Source organism: Rousettus aegyptiacus, unplaced genomic scaffold, assembly GCF_014176215.1.
Source record: "Rousettus aegyptiacus isolate mRouAeg1 unplaced genomic scaffold, mRouAeg1.p scaffold_m13_p_7, whole genome shotgun sequence".
NCBI classification, from domain to species: Eukaryota; Metazoa; Chordata; class Mammalia; order Chiroptera; family Pteropodidae; genus Rousettus; species Rousettus aegyptiacus.
The window spans coordinates 98444609-98467641 of record NW_023416310.1 but is presented as its reverse complement, the minus strand read 5'-3'; the positions used below and the strand labels follow the sequence as shown (position 1 = coordinate 98467641).

At 45.6% G+C, this 23033-nt stretch overlaps 2 protein-coding genes across 6 annotated transcripts in view; both read left to right on the top strand.

Moving 5' to 3' along the window:
* The window catches only part of KDM3B (lysine demethylase 3B), a 53613-nt gene extending 39581 nt beyond the window's left edge, over positions 1–14032 (top strand). For both annotated transcript variants that reach the window (XM_016160643.2, XM_016160644.2), the window contains exons 13-24: positions 6–133; positions 1240–1513; positions 2246–2502; positions 4668–4934; positions 5726–5897; positions 6293–6383; positions 6521–6651; positions 7321–7440; positions 8379–8518; positions 8805–8981; positions 9480–9614; positions 12594–14032. In XM_016160643.2, the coding sequence (XP_016016129.1) occupies positions 6–133; positions 1240–1513; positions 2246–2502; positions 4668–4934; positions 5726–5897; positions 6293–6383; positions 6521–6651; positions 7321–7440; positions 8379–8518; positions 8805–8981; positions 9480–9614; positions 12594–12674 (1973 nt within the window). In that variant the 3' untranslated portion in view covers positions 12675–14032. The remainder of the gene's footprint in view (positions 1–5; positions 134–1239; positions 1514–2245; positions 2503–4667; positions 4935–5725; positions 5898–6292; positions 6384–6520; positions 6652–7320; positions 7441–8378; positions 8519–8804; positions 8982–9479; positions 9615–12593) is intronic.
* Positions 14033–15736: 1704 nt separating this feature from the next.
* On the top strand, positions 15737–22743 carry REEP2 (receptor accessory protein 2). 4 transcript variants are annotated; one of them, XM_016160668.2, is made up of 8 exons: positions 15737–15897; positions 17706–17778; positions 18041–18117; positions 19425–19545; positions 19778–19891; positions 20254–20401; positions 20505–20635; positions 20723–22742. In XM_016160668.2, the coding sequence occupies exons 1-8, from the start codon at positions 15866–15868 to the stop codon at positions 20789–20791; spliced, it is 765 nt and encodes a 254-aa protein (XP_016016154.2). In that variant the 5' UTR covers positions 15737–15865; the 3' UTR covers positions 20792–22742. The 4 variants fall into 4 exon arrangements, with proteins under 4 accessions (XP_016016154.2, XP_016016157.2, XP_016016156.2 ...); XM_016160671.2 differs by having other exon boundaries at positions 15753–15897; positions 17631–17778; positions 20260–20401; positions 20723–22743; XM_016160670.2 differs by having other exon boundaries at positions 15753–15897; positions 17631–17778.
* The last annotated feature ends 290 nt before the right edge of the window (positions 22744–23033 follow it).

Genomic DNA, 23033 nt, shown 5'->3' with positions numbered 1-23033 from the left:
TCCAGCTCTGTATAATATTGGAGACATGGTACATGCTGCCCGTGGCAAGTGGGGAATTAAAGCCAACTGCCCTTGTATTAGTCGGCAAAACAAATCTGTGTTGAGACCTGCTGTCACCAATGGGATGTCACAGGTAAAGTGGTGTTTTTGGGTATAACTGAGTGAAACTTAAGTTCTTAGTCCCGGGAAATGTTTCATTTTTACCTCTTGTCACCTGCCTTTCCTAGGATTCCTAAGAAATTAGGGAATGGGAAAGACTTTTATAAAGAGTCTAAGAAGAGTTACTCAAAGGGTTTTAATTCCTCCTGACTGGCAAAAGTTTCATCTTTAGAACCAATTCAGACTTAGTTGATAAATAGCACAAAGAGATTCTGTTCATTTTGTCAAGATTTATACTTCAGGGTCCTGTGCAGGTGAAGAGTATAGAAAAGGTTACTAGGAATACCAACCCATCTGTGTGCACGGTCCTTGTCCTTGTCATGTTAGGTACAGAGAACAGAAATTTGAACATTGGCCTTCTGAGCTGGGATCATTCTACCCAGAAAGCAATCCTAGGCCTCCAGACTTGCAGAGAGGCTGTTGATTTTGTCATTGCTCTGTCAGAGGTGAAGGTCATTACTTTTTGATGGTGACCATTTTGAACAAGAGGCTATTTATAAACGCGCACGTGCGCGCGCGCGCGCGCACACACACACACACTGTTTACATTGCAGGCTCAGGAATGCAACTACTAACACATGGTCAAAGGACGCATAGGGATTAATGCTTAAGGATCTTGAGATATATTTTCAATAGGGTTGCCATATTAGAGCAAATCGTGTGGAAAATTTAGTAATAGGATAATAAACATTTATTGAGTTTATGCATACCAGAAACTATACTAAGCTCTTTGCATGTACTATCTCATTTAATTCTCAGAACAGTTCTATAAGGTCAGGTTCTAATCACCAATTTGCCATTGCAGAATTTGAGCCTCAGACATACTAAACAAAACCCTATTTTATTTCCAAGTCTTGTTCACTGCTCTTTCCACATAACCTAGCATAGTTTCTGTCACATCATAGGACTCAATATATTTATATCGAATGAATGAATGAATGGGTGAATGAAATAGCAGTTTATGGGACAATTTCAGATTGTTTTCCCAGACCTACTTAGTGTCAGCAGCCAATACTGTTTGTATTTTACATTTTCTACACAAAGACAGCCCTCTAACCATGTTGGCCTCCTGTCCTTTAGCTTCCTAGCATAAACCCTAGTGCCTCTTCTGGAAATGAAACCACCTTCTCAGGCGGAGGAGGAACTGCATCGGTAACAGCTCCAGAGCCCGATCCCAAAGCCGACAGCACTGACATCAGAGTTGATGAGCCTCCAAAAGCGGACAGTTTGGCATCAAATAGCAATAGTGAGCTAAAAGCCATCAAGCCCCCTTGCCCTGACACAGCCCCACCCTCCTCTGCCCTGCACTGGTTGGCGGATTTAGCTACTCAAAAGGCTAAAGAAGAAACAAAAGGTGAGATGAACGCAAACCTTGTTCTGCCCGTGGGTGGAACACTTGAGTTTTTCTGGGATTCTTCGAACTCACACATTACCATCCACATGTATGAAACACGCCACTTGCTTTCTCTGGCCGATCACATAAAATGAGGGAATACTTTTCAATTTCTTTCTAAAAGTAGAGCTTTTTTAAAGGCACATGCCTGGGCTCTACCCCAGGTCTCTTTAGTCAGAATTGATGCAAGGTTTTTAATAAGCTTCCCAGATGGCTCTGTTATGCAGCCAGGGTTGAGACTTAGTTTTTTAATGGGCACAAGAATCATGGGGAGAATTGTTAAAAATGCAGATTTCTGTGCCCCACCAGAACTATTAAATGAGGACTTCTTAGAGTAAGACCAAGAATCTCCATTTTTAATAAGTATTCCATGTGATTCCAATACAAGTGTTCTGGAGACCCACTTGAAGAAACACTATCTTAGAAAGTGATGGAGATGAAAGATGGATGGGAACAGAAGGAAGTTTGAAATCCAGATCTGGAAAAGAAAAGAAGAAGTAGGAGAGAGCTCCTTGGCCATGAGACCTACCATAGTAATAGCTCATCAGGCTTGGCCCAGGCAAACCATACGTAGTTTGGCGGGGAGGGGAGGGGAGACTCTTTCCTCTTCCCACTTGGCTGATTTTTAGGAGTCAATTGCCTACTGGGTGTTCCTTGTCGTGCCTAATGCTGTTCCCGGTTATGTTCTTACAGAAGCAGGGTCCCTGAGGTCGGTGCTCAATAAAGAGTCTCATTCACCCTTTGGGCTGGACTCGTTCAACTCCACTGCAAAGGTCTCTCCGTTGACTCCAAAGCTTTTTAACAGTCTGTTACTGGGTCCCACTGCCTCCAACAACAAAACTGAAGGCTCTAGCCTTCGAGACCTCCTTCACTCCGGGCCCGGAAAACTTCCTCAAACCCCCTTGGACACAGGCATACCCTTCCCCCCGGTCTTCTCTACATCCTCAGCAGTAAGTGTCCCCTCTACAACTCTAGCCTTTGCTGCTTTCCCATGAAAGAACCATCAGAGAGCTGATAACTGGGTTAGAGGGTGTGTGGGTGACTTGTGTTCTCTTCATTGTCTGTCCAGCCAAGTAAGATCTTTCTTCACATTAATTTTTGGGCATGTTTGCGATCCTTTTAAGTAGTGAACCTTTCATGCCGTGTTAGGAAGTCAGCAGAAATTGAGACTGGAATTTTCAGTCATCAATAGAAATCACTTTATTTTCTTGACAGACATTTTTTTTTTTAACCGATCATATTGCACTCTCTTGGATATCTAATAGACTCCTCAAACCTAATTCATCTGAGACCACATTCCTGATCTGCCTGTAAGCTTGCTCCTCCTCTAGTTTTCTTCTCTTGGTCAGTGGCTTCTCCATTCTTCCAGTTGCTCAGCCGCAAATCTTAAGGTCATTTGGGACTCCTCTCTCTCATATTTCATAACTAATGTGTCAGCACACCCTTTCCATCTGATCTTCAGAATGTATTCAGAGTCTACCCATTTCTTATCAGCTCCACTGCTTCCTCTCTCATCTGAGGCAATATCCTCTCTATGAATTTTTTCAGTAAACTCCTTATACAGGTCCTCTTTATTCTCTTTCTACTGCACAGTCCATCTTCAGCACAGCAGCTAGGTGATCCTTTTAAAATAAAATGTAAGTCAACACATGTCACCTCTGCCTAAAATCCTTCAAGGGCTTTCTGTTTCACTTATAAGCAGAGTCCTTTCCATGAACTGTAAGGCTCCAGCTCTATCTCTGCATCTTCTCTTCACTTCTTTGACTTCAGCTACCACTCCTCCTCTTGTTCACTCTGCTCCAGCCACGCCCACCTTCTTGCTGTTCCTTGAACATGGCCCAGCATGTACCCTCTTCAGAGCCTTTGCACTTGTCCGTTCCTCCACCTAGACCTTTTTTCCCATGTAACCATATGGCTGGCTTCATCAACAGCTGCTTCTCCTCGCTCCTGAAAGGTTATCTCAGTAAGCCTTCTTAGATCACCCTTTTTAAAAGTCCATTCTACTCCCATCCTCTTCTCATATATGTTTTCTCTGCACTTATAATTTTTTCCATAGCACTTACTACCATATGACTTACTGTATGTTTTATTTATTGTCTTTCTCTAAAGGCATTTTTGACTGTTTTAGTCACCACTGTATACCTAGTGCCATAGTGTTTGATACGTAGTAGGTATTTAGTAAGCATTTACTGAACAAATGAATTCACGAGAGGCACACAATTTTAAAGATACAGTGAAAAGTCTCCTTTCCACCGTTGTCTTCTAGCCACCTATTTCCCTTTCTGGAGGTCGCTATTGTTTCATGAGTCTCCTTTCAGTGATATTGTCATGTTTATATAGCTTTTTCCCCTTCTTTTTACATAGATGTTCTACATAGTGTTTTTATTTTCAGTTTATGTATCTTAGAGATCATTTCAACAAGTGCAAAAATGTTTCGCATTCTGTTTTATGATTAATGGCTAAGATGTGATGAGCTGTGGGTGGTTGAGCCCTGTACAGTGGGTTGTCTCTCTTTTGGATAAGTGACTTTAAAAAATTACCTTTTTTTTTTTTTCTGTTCTTTTTTTTTTTTTTCTTTATATATATATATATATGCGTACTTGCTCTGAGCCCCAGTTTTCCTTTTTGAAAAATAAAGTTCCAGGATGTTATATGATTACATGTATTCTATAGAAATGATTAGTGACACTTCAGGCAATAGGATTATCAAGTTTACAAAAGCCTAAGTATTGTATCCCTTGGGTATGCTGGCTAGAAAAAAATTGATAACCTTCAAAGTAAATTATCTTTTTCGCTCAGTTACAGCATTCTGTGGTTCCTGCAGTCTACATGTATATGCATATGCAGGGCTAAATGCAAAGATATTTCTTAGATGTCAAATCTCTTAAGGCAAAGGGGATCTTTCTGTACTTTTTTCCCATAAATGTAAAGCAAATATAAAGGATAGGGAATTTTAAGATACTGACTTAATAGGCTCCCCCTTCCAATTATAAAACACATTTCAATAACTTTTATGAAATCAGAACTCCTTATGAATATAGCTGTCAGACAAATTTTTGAATGCTTTTTTTATGCTGCTTCAGTCAAACTTACCTGGTGGATTTGTGTTTGGCAGGGGGCGAAGAACAAGGCCAGCCTACCCAACTTCCTTGACCACATCATTGCCTCAGTGGTAGAAAATAAGAAAACCTCAGATGCTGCAAAGCGGGCCTGTAGCTTGACTGATGCCCAAAAGGAGGTGAAGGAGATGGTGATGGGGTTAAATGTGCTGGACCCACATACCTCTCACTCCTGGCTCTGTGATGGGAGACTTCTGTGTCTCCACGACCCCAGCAACAAAAACAATTGGAAGATCTTTCGGGAGTGTTGGAAGCAAGGCCAGGTAAGTAAGAATACAAAGTTCCCTGGGCTGTCTATCTGCCTCCCTGCCACAGCTACCAGGAGAGTTAGCAATTCTCTCTAGGAGATCTTCAGCCAGGGAGATTTAGACATAAGTAATTTCATTGTATACAGCCTTGCTACTTCGAGTTTTCTTGGATTTTTCAAAATCAGAAGATTCCTAAAAACACACTGTAGATTCATTTATTTGTAAGCTGTGTAACTCTGTGTTCTTAATAGGGCAGTTGAAATTCCTGTTAGGTGGTGATCTGGTATTAATGATACCTTTAGAGGAAAATCCTTAAGTGTGATGTGGGGTAAGGTGAAGGTAGGTAGAAGAGGGTGGTACTTTTCTAGATAAATGTTTCAAGGCCACACAAGTTTGTGTAATAGTGTGATAACACTTCCTGAGTTTTGTACTTTAGCAGGTGCTTGAGGAATGAGGAGGTTATGGAATTCTCTAGATTTTTTTTTTTTTTCATTCTCATTGTGAAGAAGTATTCTCAAAGGTACATTTGTCAGTTTTTGTCCTCTGACCTCAAAATAGTGGTAGGTACCAGGACAACAGAAGTGATTTCTATGGCATGCTCCCAGAGTAAGAATCAAGTATAATAATGGAGCAGGAGTAGTTTTAACTGGCCTTAGCTCACATGTTGAAATCCATAGATTCTGAAACTGGGAAGGAACAACAAATCATCATGGAGAAGAAGAGGTGGTCCCCAAGAAATCCTTCTATTCTGTCCCTTAGGCCTGAGCTAAAAGTGTTTGCTAAATGGGGTACTTTTGTTTCCACAGCCAGTGTTGGTTTCAGGGGTACATAAAAAGCTCAAGTCTGAACTCTGGAAGCCAGAAGCCTTTAGCCAGGAATTTGGAGACCAGGATGTGGACTTGGTGAACTGCAGGAACTGTGCTATAATTTCTGATGTGAAAGTTCGGGATTTCTGGGATGGCTTCGAGATTATATGCAGTAAGTAGCTTTGACATCTAGTTCAGTAATGGAAGACTGGAAATAAGCATCTATATGCCCAAACTTGCCCTTGGAATAACAAATTATATCCTTTTGTGGAGAGAAACATTCTTTCCTGGCACCAACCAGGTAGCTCACATGGCAGTGACATGTCTCCCAGTGCACACCTGAGCTTACGCATGTGAATTCCATAAGGTGTGTGGAGCACTTTCACTCTACAGGAGGGGGATAAATATAGCATGTACTAAAGCAGTGGGTGAAGAAAACAAAGCCCATCTAGTCCATTATGGGAGCTTACAAGTCTGAAAATAAGAGCTTAATTTCCTAAAACTTATAGTCACTGGAAAATCAGGCCGATCCAGCAAATGTTTGTAGGAGTGCTTTCTGTCTTCCAGAGCGATTAAGATCAGAAGATGGACAGCCAATGGTGCTTAAACTCAAGGACTGGCCTCCTGGGGAAGATTTTCGGGACATGATGCCAACAAGGTTAGTGAACTGCAATGGGTCATCTTGAGAGACTTTTTCGCGTTGCTGAAGCCATCACAAAATGACAGGAAAATGAACTTTGCCTCTCTGCTTTTTTTCCCAGTGACAATCTAAGTCATCTTCCTGCTTTTTTGTAGATTTGAAGATCTGATGGAGAACCTTCCTCTGCCAGAATATACCAAACGAGATGGCAGGCTCAATCTGGCCTCTAGGCTACCCAGCTACTTTGTAAGGCCTGATCTGGGTCCCAAGATGTACAATGCCTATGGTATGAGAGCGATGCCATATTGCCTTTTTGGACACTGTTGTTCCCATCTCACCTATAGGGAGTGTAGAGATGATAGAGAGCAAGTGTCAGGTTCTGGAGAAGTTACTAATAATAGTATCCAGGCGGGTTTTCAGTATGTTTGCTTTTGTCATATTGATTTGCGGAATATTCATATGGGCCCAATCCATAAGCTTGTATGTCTCCAGTAGTTAGAAAGTTAACTCTCAAAAATTCTATCCAAGGAGACATGATTCTTAGTTTTTAAGAGACTTGATTAAATAATAGTGAAGAAGTCTGAGTGTCATGCTACCCAACCAGCTCTTTGTGAAGCCTCAGTAATGTCCTAAATTACTGTGAAAGCCAAGCTTCATTTGAATATCACTAATACCCAGCTCTGTTTTGCTTTTGAAGAAGAGATCATTTTGGGGCGGCGGGAGGAGGGGGAGGTAAGTGGAACTGGTGCAGTGGCCAAAGCGAATGATAGTGTCAGCCAAGCTAGAAATCAGTCTTAAAACACTAGAAATGAGAGGATTTCTCCATAAACAGATAAATTACATTCTTCCAACATTACTCATTTAAGAACATCTTAGAGTATGTTTTCACTTACGGTATCTGTATGGATTCTTTAGAATATTTCTTTCACCTTGCATATCTTCCTTTTACCTTCAGGCTTGATAACAGCAGAAGATAGAAGAGTTGGCACAACAAATCTTCACTTGGATGTGTCTGATGCAGTGAACGTGATGGTGTATGTTGGGATCCCCATCGGGGAAGGTGCTCATGATGAAGGTACAGTTTTTAGAACCCACTGCTTTGGAATGATGAGGATTGGCCTCAGGAGTGGAATTGGGTTTCTTCCTCCTCGGTGAGGCCAAAAGCTTTTCATTAAATTTCTGCCAGACCTGATGCATAGTAGGTGCCCCATGGATGTTGCTAGACAAAGGGAGGTTCTAACAGAAGAGTGCTACTTGTGTATCTCTGACCAGTCGTTTTCCACTGAGTGTTTAGCATCACAAAAAGGAATGAAAAAGAAAGGGCAAACCAGCCTACTTGGTCCATCAGCCAGATCAACTGTGGAGTGACAGGTCACTTTTACAGACAGGAAGCATAAAAGTGATATTTTGCTGCATTTGTACTTCCTATCTCAGTGTAAGATTAACATGTAATTACTGGAAGTTATGGAAAACATAGACAATTTTAAAGAAGAAAATAAGTAACTAAAAATCTCAAGTTTCAGCAATAGTCCACATCATTACTTTGGTATATTTCCTGCCACACATTTGCTCTTGATGCTATACACCTGTAGATCTTTCTGTTGTGTTACCCTTAAGGGATTATATCAGATAAGCATTAGCAGCTGGCCTTCTTAACTTGACAGAGAAGCTTTACACTTTGTGGCCTTAAATCCATAGACTCCATAGAGTTTGAAGAGGTCTTGATAAGGTATATAGAGTCCATCTACTTGTAGCAGGAAATAATCTGCAATTTGGACATCAGATATGGCTACACAGTTTGCACCTCCAAAAACTGCTGAGTCTCTATTAAGTAAGGAAGATATGGGTCCCTTCTCCTGTGTATAGGAAGCTTAGATCAATATGAGTTTTGAGTCTACCTTATATTACTCCAGAAGGACAAGAATATTGGAGATTAAACTTGTTTGAATTAGATATTTTGCTTTACTCAGAGGTACTGGTGACATTGGTAAGTGGCATTTTTGCTCTTTTCAGAGGTACTCAAGACAATTGACGAGGGAGATGCTGATGAGGTAACAAAGCAGAGGATTCATGATGGAAAGGAGAAGCCTGGTGCTTTGTGGCACATCTATGCAGCCAAGGATGCGGAGAAAATCCGGGAGCTACTCCGAAAGGTATGCTCCTGGGTGGGCTCGCAGCTCACAGATTAAGGGTCTGGGGATGCTGAGACAGCCTGCTTCTGGTTTCTCATGTGGAGTCACTTAGCATTAAAGACTTGTCTGTACCTCTCATCCAAATGCTCCAAAGAGCTGAACCTACACCTAGAAGATGTTTATTGAATACAGCAGAAGCCATGGCCCACCAGGGACAGACATTGCTGCAGCAAGTTGGATTTATGCTGTTAATAATTTTTATGTATCTGTTGATTTTTCTGTCTTTGTCTTTTGGTCATGGCTTCAGGTTGGAGAAGAGCAAGGCCAAGAGAATCCCCCTGATCATGACCCAATTCATGACCAAAGTTGGTACTTGGACCAGACCCTCCGTAAGCGACTCTATGAAGAGTATGGTGTACAAGGCTGGGCCATCGTTCAGTTCCTGGGAGATGCTGTCTTCATACCTGCTGGAGCCCCACACCAGGTGGGTTCCATCGTAGGGATTGGGCTCCACAGTTCTGTGGGCTTCCTTATTTTTGACTTTCTTGTTAATCTGGCAATAAATATAAATGTCTGGAATAGATATATTGCTCTTAAACTACTACTTATTTTTTAGTTTTTAATTTTTTTCTATGTAATTTTAAATGCTCATTTAAAAGTTTTTAAATGAAAACTTTTGAAAAATCGGAAGTCCCAGCTCAGCACCCTGTACCGTACCCCTATTCAGTCCCCCCATCCTGCCTTCCTCAGAGGTAGCTTACTATTAATAGTTTGGTGTCTATTTTTCCAGATCCTTTTCTGTGCAATTACTGTTTTTATTTATAAATTTATACTTAGAATTTTTCTGCGTGTGTTATTTTTATAAAAATGGAATATTATTATAAGTATTTCTAAGGTTTTTTAAACTATATCATGGATTTTTTTTTTATGTGTTATCGAATCTCCAGTGCCTAATATTTTCCCTCTGCTTGTCCCCTCCCAGGTGCACAATCTATACAGTTGCATAAAAGTAGCAGAAGACTTTGTCTCTCCAGAACATGTAAAGCACTGTTTCCGCCTAACACAGGAATTTAGGCATCTCTCTAACACTCATACGAACCATGAGGATAAACTACAGGTAAATGGCTCCTCTTTCACCCCCACCCTGTCTTCTCATCTCCTACTCGGTTACGTTCACAAGAGACACATTCTGCTTTCTGAGGACTGTGGACAGATGATTAAAGGAACCATGTTTGGGGGTATGGAGTCCTCCCTCTAGGAAGTATTTAATCAGTCCTCTTCAGGTTTGGCTTTAGGAGTACTCATCTCTTAACTTAATCATTTCCAGTGTGCCCTTGGGAGATACAGTGTTTCAGAGTTAGTAACTATGACTAGACTGACTTCCCCAAGCAGGAGAGAAAAGCACTGTGGCAGTTTGTTCTCAGGATGTTTTGGAGAAGGTCTGTTTTTCTGAAGCTGCTTTTTATAGCAGGTTTCTGTGCAGACTTAATTAATTATATAGAGCTGTTTTCAGGACTGCATTCCATGTCCCTAAGAATTGTATTCACAGAGGTGAAGATTGTTTTCCCCTTGCAGATCTAAGCTGGACAATCAGATTATTCTTCTGTTTTCTTCTGTTCCTCAAATAGATTGCAGTTTTCAGGGAAGAATTTCATTATTAATACACTTGGGTGCTTTAATACCATAAAAAGAAGAAACAGTAAGGAAATAAGATTCCCTAGGTCAAACTTCAGCCATCTGAATACATCTCCCTCGGTCTGTGGGAGAGTTTTCCTTCATCATGCCTGTGGCTCAGGTGTGCTTTCTTTGGTCAATGACTGATGAGGTTGAAGCATTTTCCTGGTTCCTGATAGATTAAATTGCCTTCCACCTTGAGTCTGATGTGTTTTGCTGTTCCTTTTTCAAAATTATGGAACATTTCAATCATAAAGTTCTTACACACAGTTTATCACATTGATAAATAGATAGCATTGATATTATAGATATAATGCAAATATTCAGGTGTACTTATTTCAGACCCCACCTCCAATAGATCTCTACTTCTAACAGGTCATCTCCAGCACTCCCAGCCTTCTGTCTCAGCTTTATTTTTTTCTGTAGTAATTTTTACCATCTAACATACTTTGTATTGTATCTGTTTTTATCCCTACCAGAATGTAAGCTATTTAAGTTCCATGAAGGCAGAGATTTTACTGTTTTATTCACTGCTTTTCCTAGCACAATATTGGACACACAGTAGGTACTCAGTAAATATTTGTTGAATTAATACAAAAAATTTAATGGAGAATACTACAGGGGGGCTCATGTGCCCATGACTCAGTTTAAAAAATAAAGTGTCATATACAGATGTACACATATACAACATAAACATATATAACAGCTACATTGCTGAAGTTTTCATGTACTCTTCCCACTCCATCTCCCCACTTTCCCTCCCCCAAAATAATCATCTTGGTTTAAAACTATCTTTAGCCTGTTCATTTTAAACTCTCTTTAGGCTAGTTTATTTAAATAACTTTTCATGTATTTTCCTACTTCATACATAACATGTTTTCCTTTTAGACAATAATCTTACCTATTTTAGTGCATTCTTTTTTTAATTTTTTTTTAAAATTGTTTATTCTTTTTAAATTAATTAATTTATGGTGACATTGGTTAACGAAATCTAATGTTTCACCAGTACATTTTAACAGGCATACATGTATTTACACTGTGTGTTCACCTCCCATAGTTAAAATTCTGTCACCACATATTTGACCCCCTTTACCCCGTCTACCTACCCCCTCCCTTCTCCCCTCTGATAACCACTAGTCTGTTATCCATGTCCATGAGTCTCTGTTTGTCCTGCTCATTTGTCGTTTTTAGATTTATATCCCACATATAAATGATAACATGTGATTTTCATCTTTTTCTGTCTGGCTTATTTTGCCTGGCATGATTATCTCAAGGTCCATCCACATTGTCACTAATGGCAGTATTTCATCTCTTCTTGTGGCTGAGTAATATTCCACTGTATATGTGTGCCACAGCTTCTTTATCCCATCATCTGTCATAGGATTCTTCTGTTACTTCCATGTCCTGGCCACTGCGAATAATGCTGCTATGAACATCAGTGTGCAAATATCTTTTCAGATATGGATTTTCCGGTCTTTGGGGTAAATACCCAGTAGAGGGATTGCTGGATCATATGATAGATCAATTAGTTTTGTGAGGAACCTCCATACTGTTTTCCATAGTGGCTGTACCAATTTTCAGTCCCACCAGCAATGTATGAGGGTTCCTGTTTCTCCATATCCTCTCCAGCATTTGTTTTTTATTACTTGTCCAGTTGATTATAGCTATTTCTAACAGGTGTGAGATGGTATCTCATTGTGGTTTTGATTTGCATTTCCCTACTAGCTAGCAAAGTTGAACATCTTTTCAAATAATTGTTGGCCATTTGTATGTCCTCTAGGGAGAAGTGTCTATTCAGGTCCTCTGCTCATTTTTTGATTGGATTGTTGGCTTTTTCATTGTTGAGTCGTATGAGTTCTTTGTATATTTTTGGATATTAGGCCCTTATTGGAGGCATTGCTTGCAAATATATTTTCCCATTTGGATGATTGTCTCTACCTTGTTGATGGTTTCTTCTGCTGAACAGAAGCTTTTTAGTTTGATGTAGTCCTATTCATTTATTTATTAGTGCATTATTAGGTACAAGACTTTAGGCAAGGTTCTTAATCATGGAACCTTGGTTTCCTCAGTTTCTCATCTGTAAAATGTGGATAATAAAGATTACCTCATAAGATTGTGGTAAGGATTAAATGAAAGTCCACATATAGAGCCTAGCAATGGTGCCCAGCACATAGTAAGCACATGCATAATGGTGATTATATAGCCTTTCAAATTATTTCATCATTCTTTTTTGAATACAGACCTATATCCTGTGTGACTTGTTAATTACCTTTGGGATTGATTTGGGAAGCATGCAGTGCTGGTTGAGAGGTTTCTTCACTAACCAGTAGGCTTATATGTAGGCAGTATAGAACATACATTTTCATTTGTAGAAGACAGTGTAGGCCTGCCATGAACTAACCGTGCTGTTTGCTCTCTCCAGGTGAAGAACATCATTTATCACGCAGTGAAAGATGCTGTTGGCACCCTCAAGGCTCATGAATCCAAACTGGCAAGGTCTTAGGCATGGAGGAATTTGAAACTCCCTTGTGAAGCAGGTCTTTCACTCACACACATACAGGGAACGGCAGGGTTCTCTGCTGGAGCAGAGACCCTTCACTCGGAGCCAGTGTGGTCAGTATTACAAACTCTCCAGCCACTCTCTTCTACGCTGCCTCAACACTGAAGGTTGACACAGGAAAGTCGCACTGTTCACACACACAGTTTCAGACTCCAAGCCAAGGGTGCCACATTCCCATCCTGTGGCCTTTTGGGACTCTGAATTGCCTGAACATCGCTAGGCTTTCCTGCACATTCTTGTGATTTAAGATTTGTGGAAACCAGGAATGTGGGCACACCTTTTCTTTTCTCTTGTGCCTACTTAACTGGGAATGGTTTGGAGGTAGGGGGAATCACATAACTGGTACAAGTAGGGGTTAATTGCTTAACCATGCCTGGGGGAAAAGCCTGACTGTGTCTCTGCACGTGACCTCTGACACCACCCATCCCAGGTGACGGGGTGAAGCCATTCCCCACAATCTCTCCCGTGTGCACTGGAGTCTTACAGGACCCAGGGGGAACCCACTGCTCTTCCCAGGAGGCTCCAGGATTAGGAAACGTGTGTATTTAGTGAAAAATAGGTTTGTAGTGAAATAGTTACTATTTCATGAAAGTAGATATTTTTAGAATTTTTGAAATACCACAGTTGTTTTCCTGGTTTATGAGGAAAGGCACATTACATTTAGTCTTCCTTTCAATAAAACTCTTTGAAGAAATATGATTTTTAGAAATCAACTGCCCATTATAGCACAAAATCAGCCAAAGCAGAATTTAAGAGAATTGGCTTTTTAGGATTCTTTTAGTTCCACCACCACCCCCATCTCCCCATCTCAGTCCTATCTTGAGGGAACAGCCATCTGAGAAAGAACCTTGTCATGTCTGAGCTGTGGTGTGTTCCACACATGCACACACACTGGTGACTCCAGGAACCATTTCCACCTATTACCAGCGTTCCCTTGGGACTCCTCGTACAATTCCAAATTCAAAGGAAAGTTAAATTTTCCTACATGAGGCTTTTTGTTTTTTGGGTTTTTTGTCCAGAAATATTTTCAGCAAAATTTTCCAACTCAGTGGAGTTTTATTAAGAATTTATTTGAAAATAATGGATTCATTGGCTCATGGGTACATTGGAAAATGTATCTATCTTCTTTCCGGCTGTACTGTAGTGCCCTGCAGGCTTGTTTATATGTTCACAGTTACTTTTTTTTTTTTTTAATAAAAGTCATTTACTGTAGAATACTTTTAATTTCACTTTCTGTATTTTAATTTTGTTGAAGGGCTGATTGGGATTTCCATGTTCTTATTAAAAATCTAACAAATCTGTTTGGAGTGGACGAAGTTCTTTCTGTGCCAGCCATTCTAAAAATCAAGACCAGGTGAAGGTTGGGGTTGGAGGTAGAAGATGGTTCATTTCCAGATGGTCGTTACATTGTTGCATCTGATTATTATCTTTTGCTACTGAATTTGTTCCCAGTTGGGAGAAGAAAGTGCCAAGTCATTGTGGTTTGAGGGCTTGGGGGTGAGAAGCGGCCATACCAGTTAGAGGTGGGAAGAGAGGTGGGATCCTACCTTCCTGGTGTAGACTAGGGAGAAAGAGTCCTGGCAGGGGGATGGCCAGAGCAAGGTTTGGGGCAATCTGTGGTGGGGTTCCTCAAAGCAGGAGGCCTGGCTGTCCACATATGAAACATGGTTCTAGATCCACCTCAGAGTTGGTGGAAGAAGACCCAAATGAGATTTATTTTTGTTTATCAAGCAGCAATTAAAGTGGCTTGAGGGTTTAGGACAGAGTGTATTCCAACTAGAAAAGGCCTTTTGAAGAGGAAGTTGTAAAGAATAGCAGGAAGAGATCATTAGAAGCTGCTTCTCTGGAGCCTTTTGGAAAACATCTTCCAAAGTGAGCCTGAAAATACAATCATAAGTGTGGAAATAGATCATTGTGTGTTTCAAAGATAACGGAGTTTGAATAAGGCATTAAATGAAATACAGAGCTCTGAGCGTGTCCTTTCAGCCTAGGTGGGCACAGGCTGGTACTGTGATCTCCAGAAGGATTACACCTCTGCATAAAGGGCAAATGAATGCAGAAGCTTTGAAAAGGGACAGGAAAGGAAAGCAATGAGGGGAAGGCGGGTTGTAAAGGTTGGAGCTTTGTTGCTTTGGTAAAAATCAGGAGGCTGGCTAGGGCTAGCCTACATTCTGGATATAAATGTCTTAAGAATTAGGGCATTCACGGCTGCCAGTGCTTGCTGATGGGGGTGGAACTGGAGCCCCTGGGTCCATCTCCAGCCTAGACCCCAGGCCTTTGAAGAGGGTCTGAATCCTCTGCCCCAGGGTATCCACCTCTATAGCTTAGAGCTCCGTTGCAAAGCTTAGGAACTGACAACTTGGGGTGGGGGGAACCAGATCAGCTTAGAGGATTTTCTCCCAACTGGAGTGATTGGTGATGGTCAAGAAGAGGTGGGGTGGACAGATGTACTTATACCTTTGACTTCAGGAGTCCTTGAGTGGGTGTCTTTACAGGACCTGTGATGGGGTAGGGGGGTTTGGGTTCACATCTTAACAGCATGACTTGGTCGTTTTGTGACACTTTGCAAATTACTGAACCTCCGTAATCTTTCCGTTACCTTATCTTCAAAATGAGGATAATTATAACATCTGCCTTAGAGGACTATCTTGAGGATTCACTGAAACAATGCGTGTAACGCTCTTAGCACAAGGCCTGGCACACGGCGCTCAAATTATAGCTATTATTCTTCGTGGGATGTTTAAGTCTTTCAGCCCTTTGTGGGCAGGACAGGGGAAGGGCTGGGATGTCCGGATGCAACTGTGAAGACCTCTGAGGACCTCAGCCCAAGGGCTTTGAATTCAAGAAAGGTGAACGAGCGATTAGAAGGCCAAGCACTGAGGGTCAAAGGCGCATGCCCGACAGCAGCAGGTGCGGGGGGCGCGCCGCCGCAGCCGCTGCGGCCTCCCCTTTAAGAACCGCCACCGCCCACGGCCCGCTGCTGCGGCAGGGACCTCCCCTTTAACGGCGGCGGCACGGCGCTCCGCGGCCCCCGTGGCGGCTGCTGCTGCTACTGCGGCTCTTGCTGCCGCTGCCGCTCAACCTCCGGCAGCTGCATCCTCGCCCCGGACCGGGTCCCCGCCTCGCGTCTCGCCATGGTGTCCTGGATCATCTCTCGCCTGGTGGTGTGAGTGCGGCTGCGGGCGCGGCCGAGTGGGAGGGGGTTGGGGGATGGGTGTTAGGGGTATTGAAGCCCAGGATGGACCACTCCATGGTTTCATAGGGCAGTCACCAAAAGGCACGTCATCCCTATTTGGGTTCCCCAGAGACATGGAAGTGCGAGACCCAGGACTGGAAAAGGAGAATATTGCGGAGCATGGCAGGCCTTGCTTCTCACCCTTTTTATTTTTAATTTCCCTGTTCCTTCGCCTAACCTCATCCTAGGGGTTTAGCACCACCGCTTGATTTATGAGGGAAGGTGGGCACGTCTCTTCCCCCACGTACGAGATCTGGGCTGGAGGAGCTGCTTAGACCTGGGCCCTTATCTCCCTAGGGGGAAAGAGCTAATGGAAGAGTGGGGAGCAAGGCAGGGCCTTGTCATTCCATAGCTTAGGGCCCAGCTTTGGCCTCCCCAAAGGGCTGGGTCCTTCCTTCCTCTTCCACTGACTGTCAGGAGTTGGGGATGAAGGCACGTGTTCTGAAGGACCCCCATGGGCGACATCTGAGTATCAGGAAGCAGAGATGTTTGGAGGACAAAGTGTGGGAGGTAATGGGGAGAGGATATGTGTGCTCAGCCTGGGATTGTGAAAGCCACAGAGAAGAGGGCATTTGGTGGCCTTCATTCCAGGCAGTCAGCCACATCTCTGAGCTATGTCCCTCCCACCTCCCCTGCGCTCCAGGAGGGAACCCTGCTCTCACAACCCCAGACTTTGTCTTTGAAGATTCTACCCCCACCCTATCTCCACAGGCCAGTTTGGAATTATCCTGCCCCTATGAGACGGGTCCATGTGGGAACAGGCAGTTCCCCACATTGTCAAGGACTGGGCCTGATGGGCTCCACCCAGAGCTCAGCCGACCTCAGCCCCAGCTCAGGACTCTGCCCCTCAGCCTCCACCATGGGGGACTGACACCCCAGAATCCCCTCCTTGCTGCCTTCTTCCCATTCAGTACTGTCATGTGCTTGTGTTCTGGCTTCCTCTAGACCCACCGGAGTCTCCTTCCTTCCTCTCCCCCATGCCACCCCAGAGGGAATCCAGCAGTCACATTCCAGGGGCCATCAGAGTGGCTGCTTCCCTTTTGCCTACAAGAGTTCCCTGAGGGCATTGGTCCTTTCATACCCTCACCTGTGACCTGTATGTGGTCTCTAAGGGGGTCACCACAAGTTCACCCCAGCAAGAACCTCAAGCCCAGGACCATACCCTGAGCCTGGTCCCAAGAGTGTCTGCATGGGGGAATAAACCTCTTTGCCCTTCCCAGGGCCTCCTGTCCCTATTACCTCTGCTCCCCAGGTCTCCAGGGCCACAGTGATGCCTCTGCCAGGTAGAGTGCCCTGTTAGGCAGTTTCAGGTTCCCTTGTGGACCTGGCTCTGAGATGGGAGGCAGATGGGTATGTATGGACATGGTGTCTAGAGAAGACACCCCCAGGGCAGTGACTAGACCCCCTCCCACACACTCCCATATATGTTTGTGCATAACCAAGGATCATGGCTGAAGGGACCACAATGGACCCTCTGGGTGTTTCTGTGTCTCAAGGGCTAGAGAAAAATAAGGGGAAAGGGGCATCACCCTAGTTGGCTGGCACTTCCATGCTTAGGTATCACCTGAGTCTTGACTGCTTTGACTTTAACCCCTGACCTGAGTTTATCGAAACAGTTGCTGTGGCACTCTGGAGTTCTGTCCCTTCTCCCCTTACCTACCCAGGGACTGATGCAGAGCTGGGAGGGAGAGGCCACTCCTCTTGGCCGAGGTGCCCAGTAACCATGCCTGCCTCCCTAGGCTCATCTTTGGCACCCTGTACCCAGCCTATTCTTCCTACAAGGCCGTGAAGACAAAAAACGTGAAGGAATATGTGAGTGTGTATGACCCTTCATCTCCCATCCAGCCCACATGCAGAGATAGAGGAGGACTGTGGGTCACATTACAGATGGGGTGACTTTGTAGCAGTGCTGTTGGCACTAATGAGACCCTGGTTCAAAGGAGGGTTCTATGTATTTCTTTCCCCATGCCCTGGAGTGACCCTTAGGCAAAGTCTAGGTCCTGAGTGTTCCTTCCCCACAGAACCTCCAAAGGCCTCCCCAGGCCCCAGCCAACGCTGCCCTCTCTACCCTCAGGTGAAATGGATGATGTACTGGATCGTCTTTGCTTTCTTCACCACGGCTGAGACACTCACAGATATCATACTCTCCTGGTGAGGTCCAGCATCCCCTCCCTGCATCTTGGGGTCCAGGGCTTCTGACTTTCTCTAAACAGCCAGCCAAACAGATTGAGACCCAGGGTAGAGACCACAGTTTCATGGGGTCTGGATATCCCCCACCCCATCCAGGCCTGGCTCAATCAGCAGAATAAGAACAAACATACCCCCCACACTTCTTTCTGGTGGCAGCCAAAGCACCACAATTCAGGAAAAGCTGTTTCTGCCAGACCTTGGGCAGGTGACAGCACTCCTATTTGTAAATGAGTTAGTCCTAAACACATTGGATGCTTGTATTTCAAAAACATTTTCTAGACTCTACTAGACGGTGTATGAACACTTAGAGAACAAAGAATGTCTTCATCATCTGTATATTCACAGCAGGCACTCAAAAATGTTTATTGAATGGGCAAATGCTTGTTAGAAGGGCGGACCAACATAGCACAATACATTGGAAGTCAAAAGAAGAGAGTTTTACAGAGAGATAGAAGACAAAAGATCATTGCATTTGTAGAGTACAGTAAATCCTCACTAAGTCATCAATAGGTTCTGCAACTTTGAGCAGTGATGCAGTAATATATAACCAAACCAATTTCACCATAGGCTAATTGATACAGATAAGAGTTAAGTTCTTACCTCATCTCATGAGCATAGTAACAAAACGATGTTGAGTGAATATTCAAGGACCTGCAGTACAAGGGTCTAAAGTCTTTGAGAAAAATAATTTTAGCAGAGGAAAGAAAGTAGGTTAAAATTGAGGGCACTGAGTGTAGTTGCCTCTTAACTAACACAAGCAAAGGAGAGAGCTTTGATGAAGGCTTTGTGAGAATGTAGGAGACCTGCATGAAGGAGTATGTGGCCAGAGAGGGAACTGTGGGTAATGGAGAACAATCCTTAAAAGCAAGGGGCATGTCATGGCAGCAACGGATGGGATCCAGAGCACAGCTAGAGAAGCCCGTCTTTGTGGGAGGGAGGGAAGGAGGAAAAAGGGATAAGGATGCAAGAGTAGACCTGTAAGATTGACCCCAGGACAGAAGAGTGGGTGGCCTTCTGTCAGGTGGAGAAGGCTGAGACTCAGAAAAGGGCCAGGGAGCCACTGCTGAGGGATATTCCTGCTGGGCTCACTTCTCACCTTCCTACTTAGGGTCACAGTCATACCCCCCAATTCCCTTGAGATTAGAAATGATCACGTGGTGACTCCAATGCACGAAGGGGTGGGGACTCAGCTAAGGTCATACAGGGGATCATTGCACCTCCTGACTCCCTGTCCCAGGCTCTGCCTCTTACCTTTGTCCCCTCAACAGGTTCCCCTTCTACTTTGAACTCAAGATCGCCTTTGTGATATGGCTGCTGTCCCCTTATACCAAGGGCTCCAGTGTACTCTACCGCAAGTTCGTGCACCCAACACTGTCCAACAAGGAGAAGGTTTGCCCCTACTCTGCTTCCCAGCCAGCCCCCCAGGCCAAGGCAGCACAGCGCCTTCAGCCACATACATTCCTGGCCCTCCCTGTGGGTGTCCAGGGCCTCAAGGGACCTGGTAGGACCCTGGCCTCCTGCAACAGGCAGTGCCTTTGTCCAGGTGTGAACAAGGGCAAGGCAGGGCCTGGCCAGCAGGTCCCACCCCTCACCTCTTCCTCCTTCCCCTCTAACCCCTCAGGAGATCGACGAGTACATCACACAGGCCCGAGACAAGAGCTATGAGACCATGATGAGGGTGGGCAAGAGGGGCCTGAACCTGGCCGCCAATGCCGCGGTCACTGCTGCTGCCAAGGTGAGATGGGCGCAGACCCAAGCTCCTGGGGTACCCCCTTGTACATTGCATCCCCCTGGGCAGGTCGTTTTGCATCCACCCTGTCCTGAGTGCTGTGAAGGTTTGGGGCTGGTGCAGCTCAGGGTTCCTCTCCTGGCTCTACCACACTCAAGCTAAGTGACTTTCATTCTTTGAGCCACAGTTTCCTTATCTTTCCAAAGGGAAAGTATGGCCCCAGCCTATCAGTGCTGCCATAGGACTGGATGAGGACAGTATGGGAAAGGCACTGAGCCTAGTGGCTGCCCAGTGCCCCATGGTGACCTCTGTCTCCACCCCGCCCCTTCCTGTGGTTCTCTCGGTGCGGTGCGTGGTGGTGACCCTAGGGTCAGGGGGTGCTATCAGAGAAGCTCCGAAGCTTCAGCATGCAGGACCTGACCCTGATCCGGGACGAGGATACACTGCCCCTGCAGGGCCCTGACGGCCGCCTCCGACCCAGCCCCAGCAGCCTCCTGGACACCATAGAGGACTTAGGTACAGGCAAGGGCCAGGGGGTGGGCATAGGGTCACAAGGGCAAGGAGGTGGCCAGGTGAGAGAGATGCCTGGATCCCCCTGTTCTTTTCTCCCCACAACCAGGAGATGACCCTGCCCTGAGTTTAAGGTCTAGCACGAACCAGACAGATACCCGGACAGAGACCTCTGAGGATGATGTGGGAGACAAGGCCCCTAAGAGGGTCAAATCCATCAAAAAAGTGCCCAAAGCTGAGGTGAGAGCCCAGGCCAGAGCTTGGGGAGATGGGGAAGGGGCAGTGGCTCCAGGCTGAGCACTCTGTTTTGCTCCCTCCTTCCCACAGCCACCGGCTTCTAAGACACTGAAGGCCCGGCCCAAGAAGAAGACCTCTGGTGGGGGCGACTCAGCTTGAGGTCGCAGTGCCCCACACCGGCTGCAGAGCCCCTGCTCCACACTGTGCCCATAGCCCACGTGTCTCAGGCCCTAGGGCCTTTCAGATGGCTGTTTCTGGTGCCTGGCCAGTGGCCTCTGGAAGAGCCTGGAAAAGAGGAGGGAGGTCCTGCTGCGGGGGGGTTGAGGGTAGAGGCTTGAGCAGGAGCTGAGGACTAAGCTACCCAAGGAGGTGAGGGCTCTTCAGAGCCTGAACCACCATTTTCCCTGCTCCAGCCCTGCCCGCCCACCCAGTGCCTTGCTGAAAACCATGGCCATCCACTTCTCTGAGGTCCTAACATGCACCTACTGCTCTCCATGGGCTGGGGGTGGGGGTGGGGGTGCAGTCACAACCCAGATGGACTAGAGATGGGCCCGAAGGCACCTGGGAAGGGGAGGGAGTGGGGAAGGCCTCTGGGAACCTGGGCAGGGGCTCCAGGCCACAGCTGTGAGTGGAGGACAGAGACTTAGTGTGTGCTTAAATGACCAGGATGGCCAGGCCAATTGGGGGCATTGGGTAGGGCTGTGTGCTACATGTGCCCATAGAAAGAGGTGGGGTTCCAAGACTGTGTGTGAGAGAGTGTGTTTGTATCTTTCTGGGTCTAGGGCTGGGGGGTAGGGGTGTTGAGTGTAAAAGACTTTTTCTCCAGCAGTGACCATCCCCCACCCTCAGCCCCACAGCTGGCTGTCCCTTCCCCCAACCCCAGCCCTCCTTTCTAGTCTCTGAGCCTCAGAGGACCCCAGACCATGAGAGAATAGGGTTCCAAGGGGAACCTCTCATGTTCCCTGTCCTCAATTCTTTTTTGCCTCCTCTCATTCCTGCCCCGCCTCTGGACTGGGGCAAGGCCCACTATCGGGGCCCCTGCTAAGGTGGTTCCTTTCCTTGTCCCCTGGGGGCCCACCCTCCTTTCCCCCATGATCCTCTTCCTGTGCCAAGCAGACTAGGCCCCCTGTGAACAGACCCACCAGAGCCCACTCGCTGCCCCAGCTTCTGCCCGTGACTTCCGTCAGGGCCAGGAGGAATGTGTAAAGAAGAAAAATTTAGGAGCCAAGGGACTCCTGATTTTGTGGAAAGTAGCTGTTCATTGGACCTTTGGCCCTGGATGAGCCAATAAACTGAATTCTGGCACCTCATTTATTCTAGCCTCTGTGCTTTGTTTGTGCCCCACCTAGTCCACAGGTGGGAAGGACCTGAAGCATGAAGCAGGACCAAGCTGTGGGAGGGAGGGGTAAGAAGTCAGACTGTGAACCCAAGGAGCTCTGATTTCCAAGGCAAGAGATAGGCTTGAGCTGCTTCAGTCTGGGAGAATGGTTTGGGGGTTCAAGATAGAGCCAGGGGACTAGAATGGGCCAGGACTTATGAAGGGCTAGGGGCCCCAACTCTCAAGGGTTTCTTGTCCTTCAGAATCTGCCCTGAGCCCCTCTCCCTGAATGGACTTTCTGGTACACATGGTAAGTGCCAGGTGTAAGCTCTAAGGATAAAGACCCCAATGAGGCCTCCAGGGGAGAAAGGATAGGCTGCTGGGCAGAGCTGGAGGACTGGATGGCCACAGTGCCTAGCAAGGCTAAAAAATGTTAGAGGGGGCTTGTGAGCCAGAGACTCTGAAAGGAGGAAACAAGTGGGTTGAGGGAAAGGTGGCGATGGGGAACCAGTCCCATGGTTTATGTCTGACCCTGGGAACAGACCAGGAGGACAGATACCCAAGGACTAGTGCAAAATAGGTTGTTCATGTGGCCCCAGATGGGAGGGACTGAACCCTGAGCTGCTGGGCTAGGTTGGAGAAAAGGAGGAGGTTGCAGGACATAGGCTCTGAGTCCTTGGGAGGTAGAGCCAAGGCCACCAGGGGCAAAGGGGCACAACTAGCTAGGATGAGACCTTGGAAGGCAGAGCTCAGAAGAAGGGAAAATATGCCGGGGGAGTAGAAGCAGCATCAGAAGATAAAGGAAAAGAGTGGAGAGGGAAGGAGGAGGGAGGGGGAAGGGTGCAGAGAAAGAGCAGCTCAGCCTTGTGGAAGGAAAATGGAGGAAGCCTAGCATGGGCTGGGGTGTGGATGGGGGTGGGGCACCTTCTCAGAGGCTCTGGCCCCAAGGTTGGCAAAACGCCCATATATCAGGATTTCCTCTCCCTTTCTTGGCATCACAGGGTATGTCCTCCTGCCACACTTGAGCCAAGCTGGCCAAGAACATCCAGAACTGAGGGTGCAGGAGAGGTGGGGTGTGACATA

Coding starts and splice junctions, on each gene's coding strand:
- REEP2 (XM_016160668.2), top strand. CDS start 15,866: ATGGTGTCCTGGATCATCTCTCGCCTGGTGGT. Junction 18,118..19,424: donor ACAGATATCATACTCTCCTG/GTGAGGTCCAGC, acceptor TCCCCTCAACAG/GTTCCCCTTCTACTTTGAAC. Junction 19,546..19,777: donor CACTGTCCAACAAGGAGAAG/GTTTGCCCCTAC, acceptor CTAACCCCTCAG/GAGATCGACGAGTACATCAC.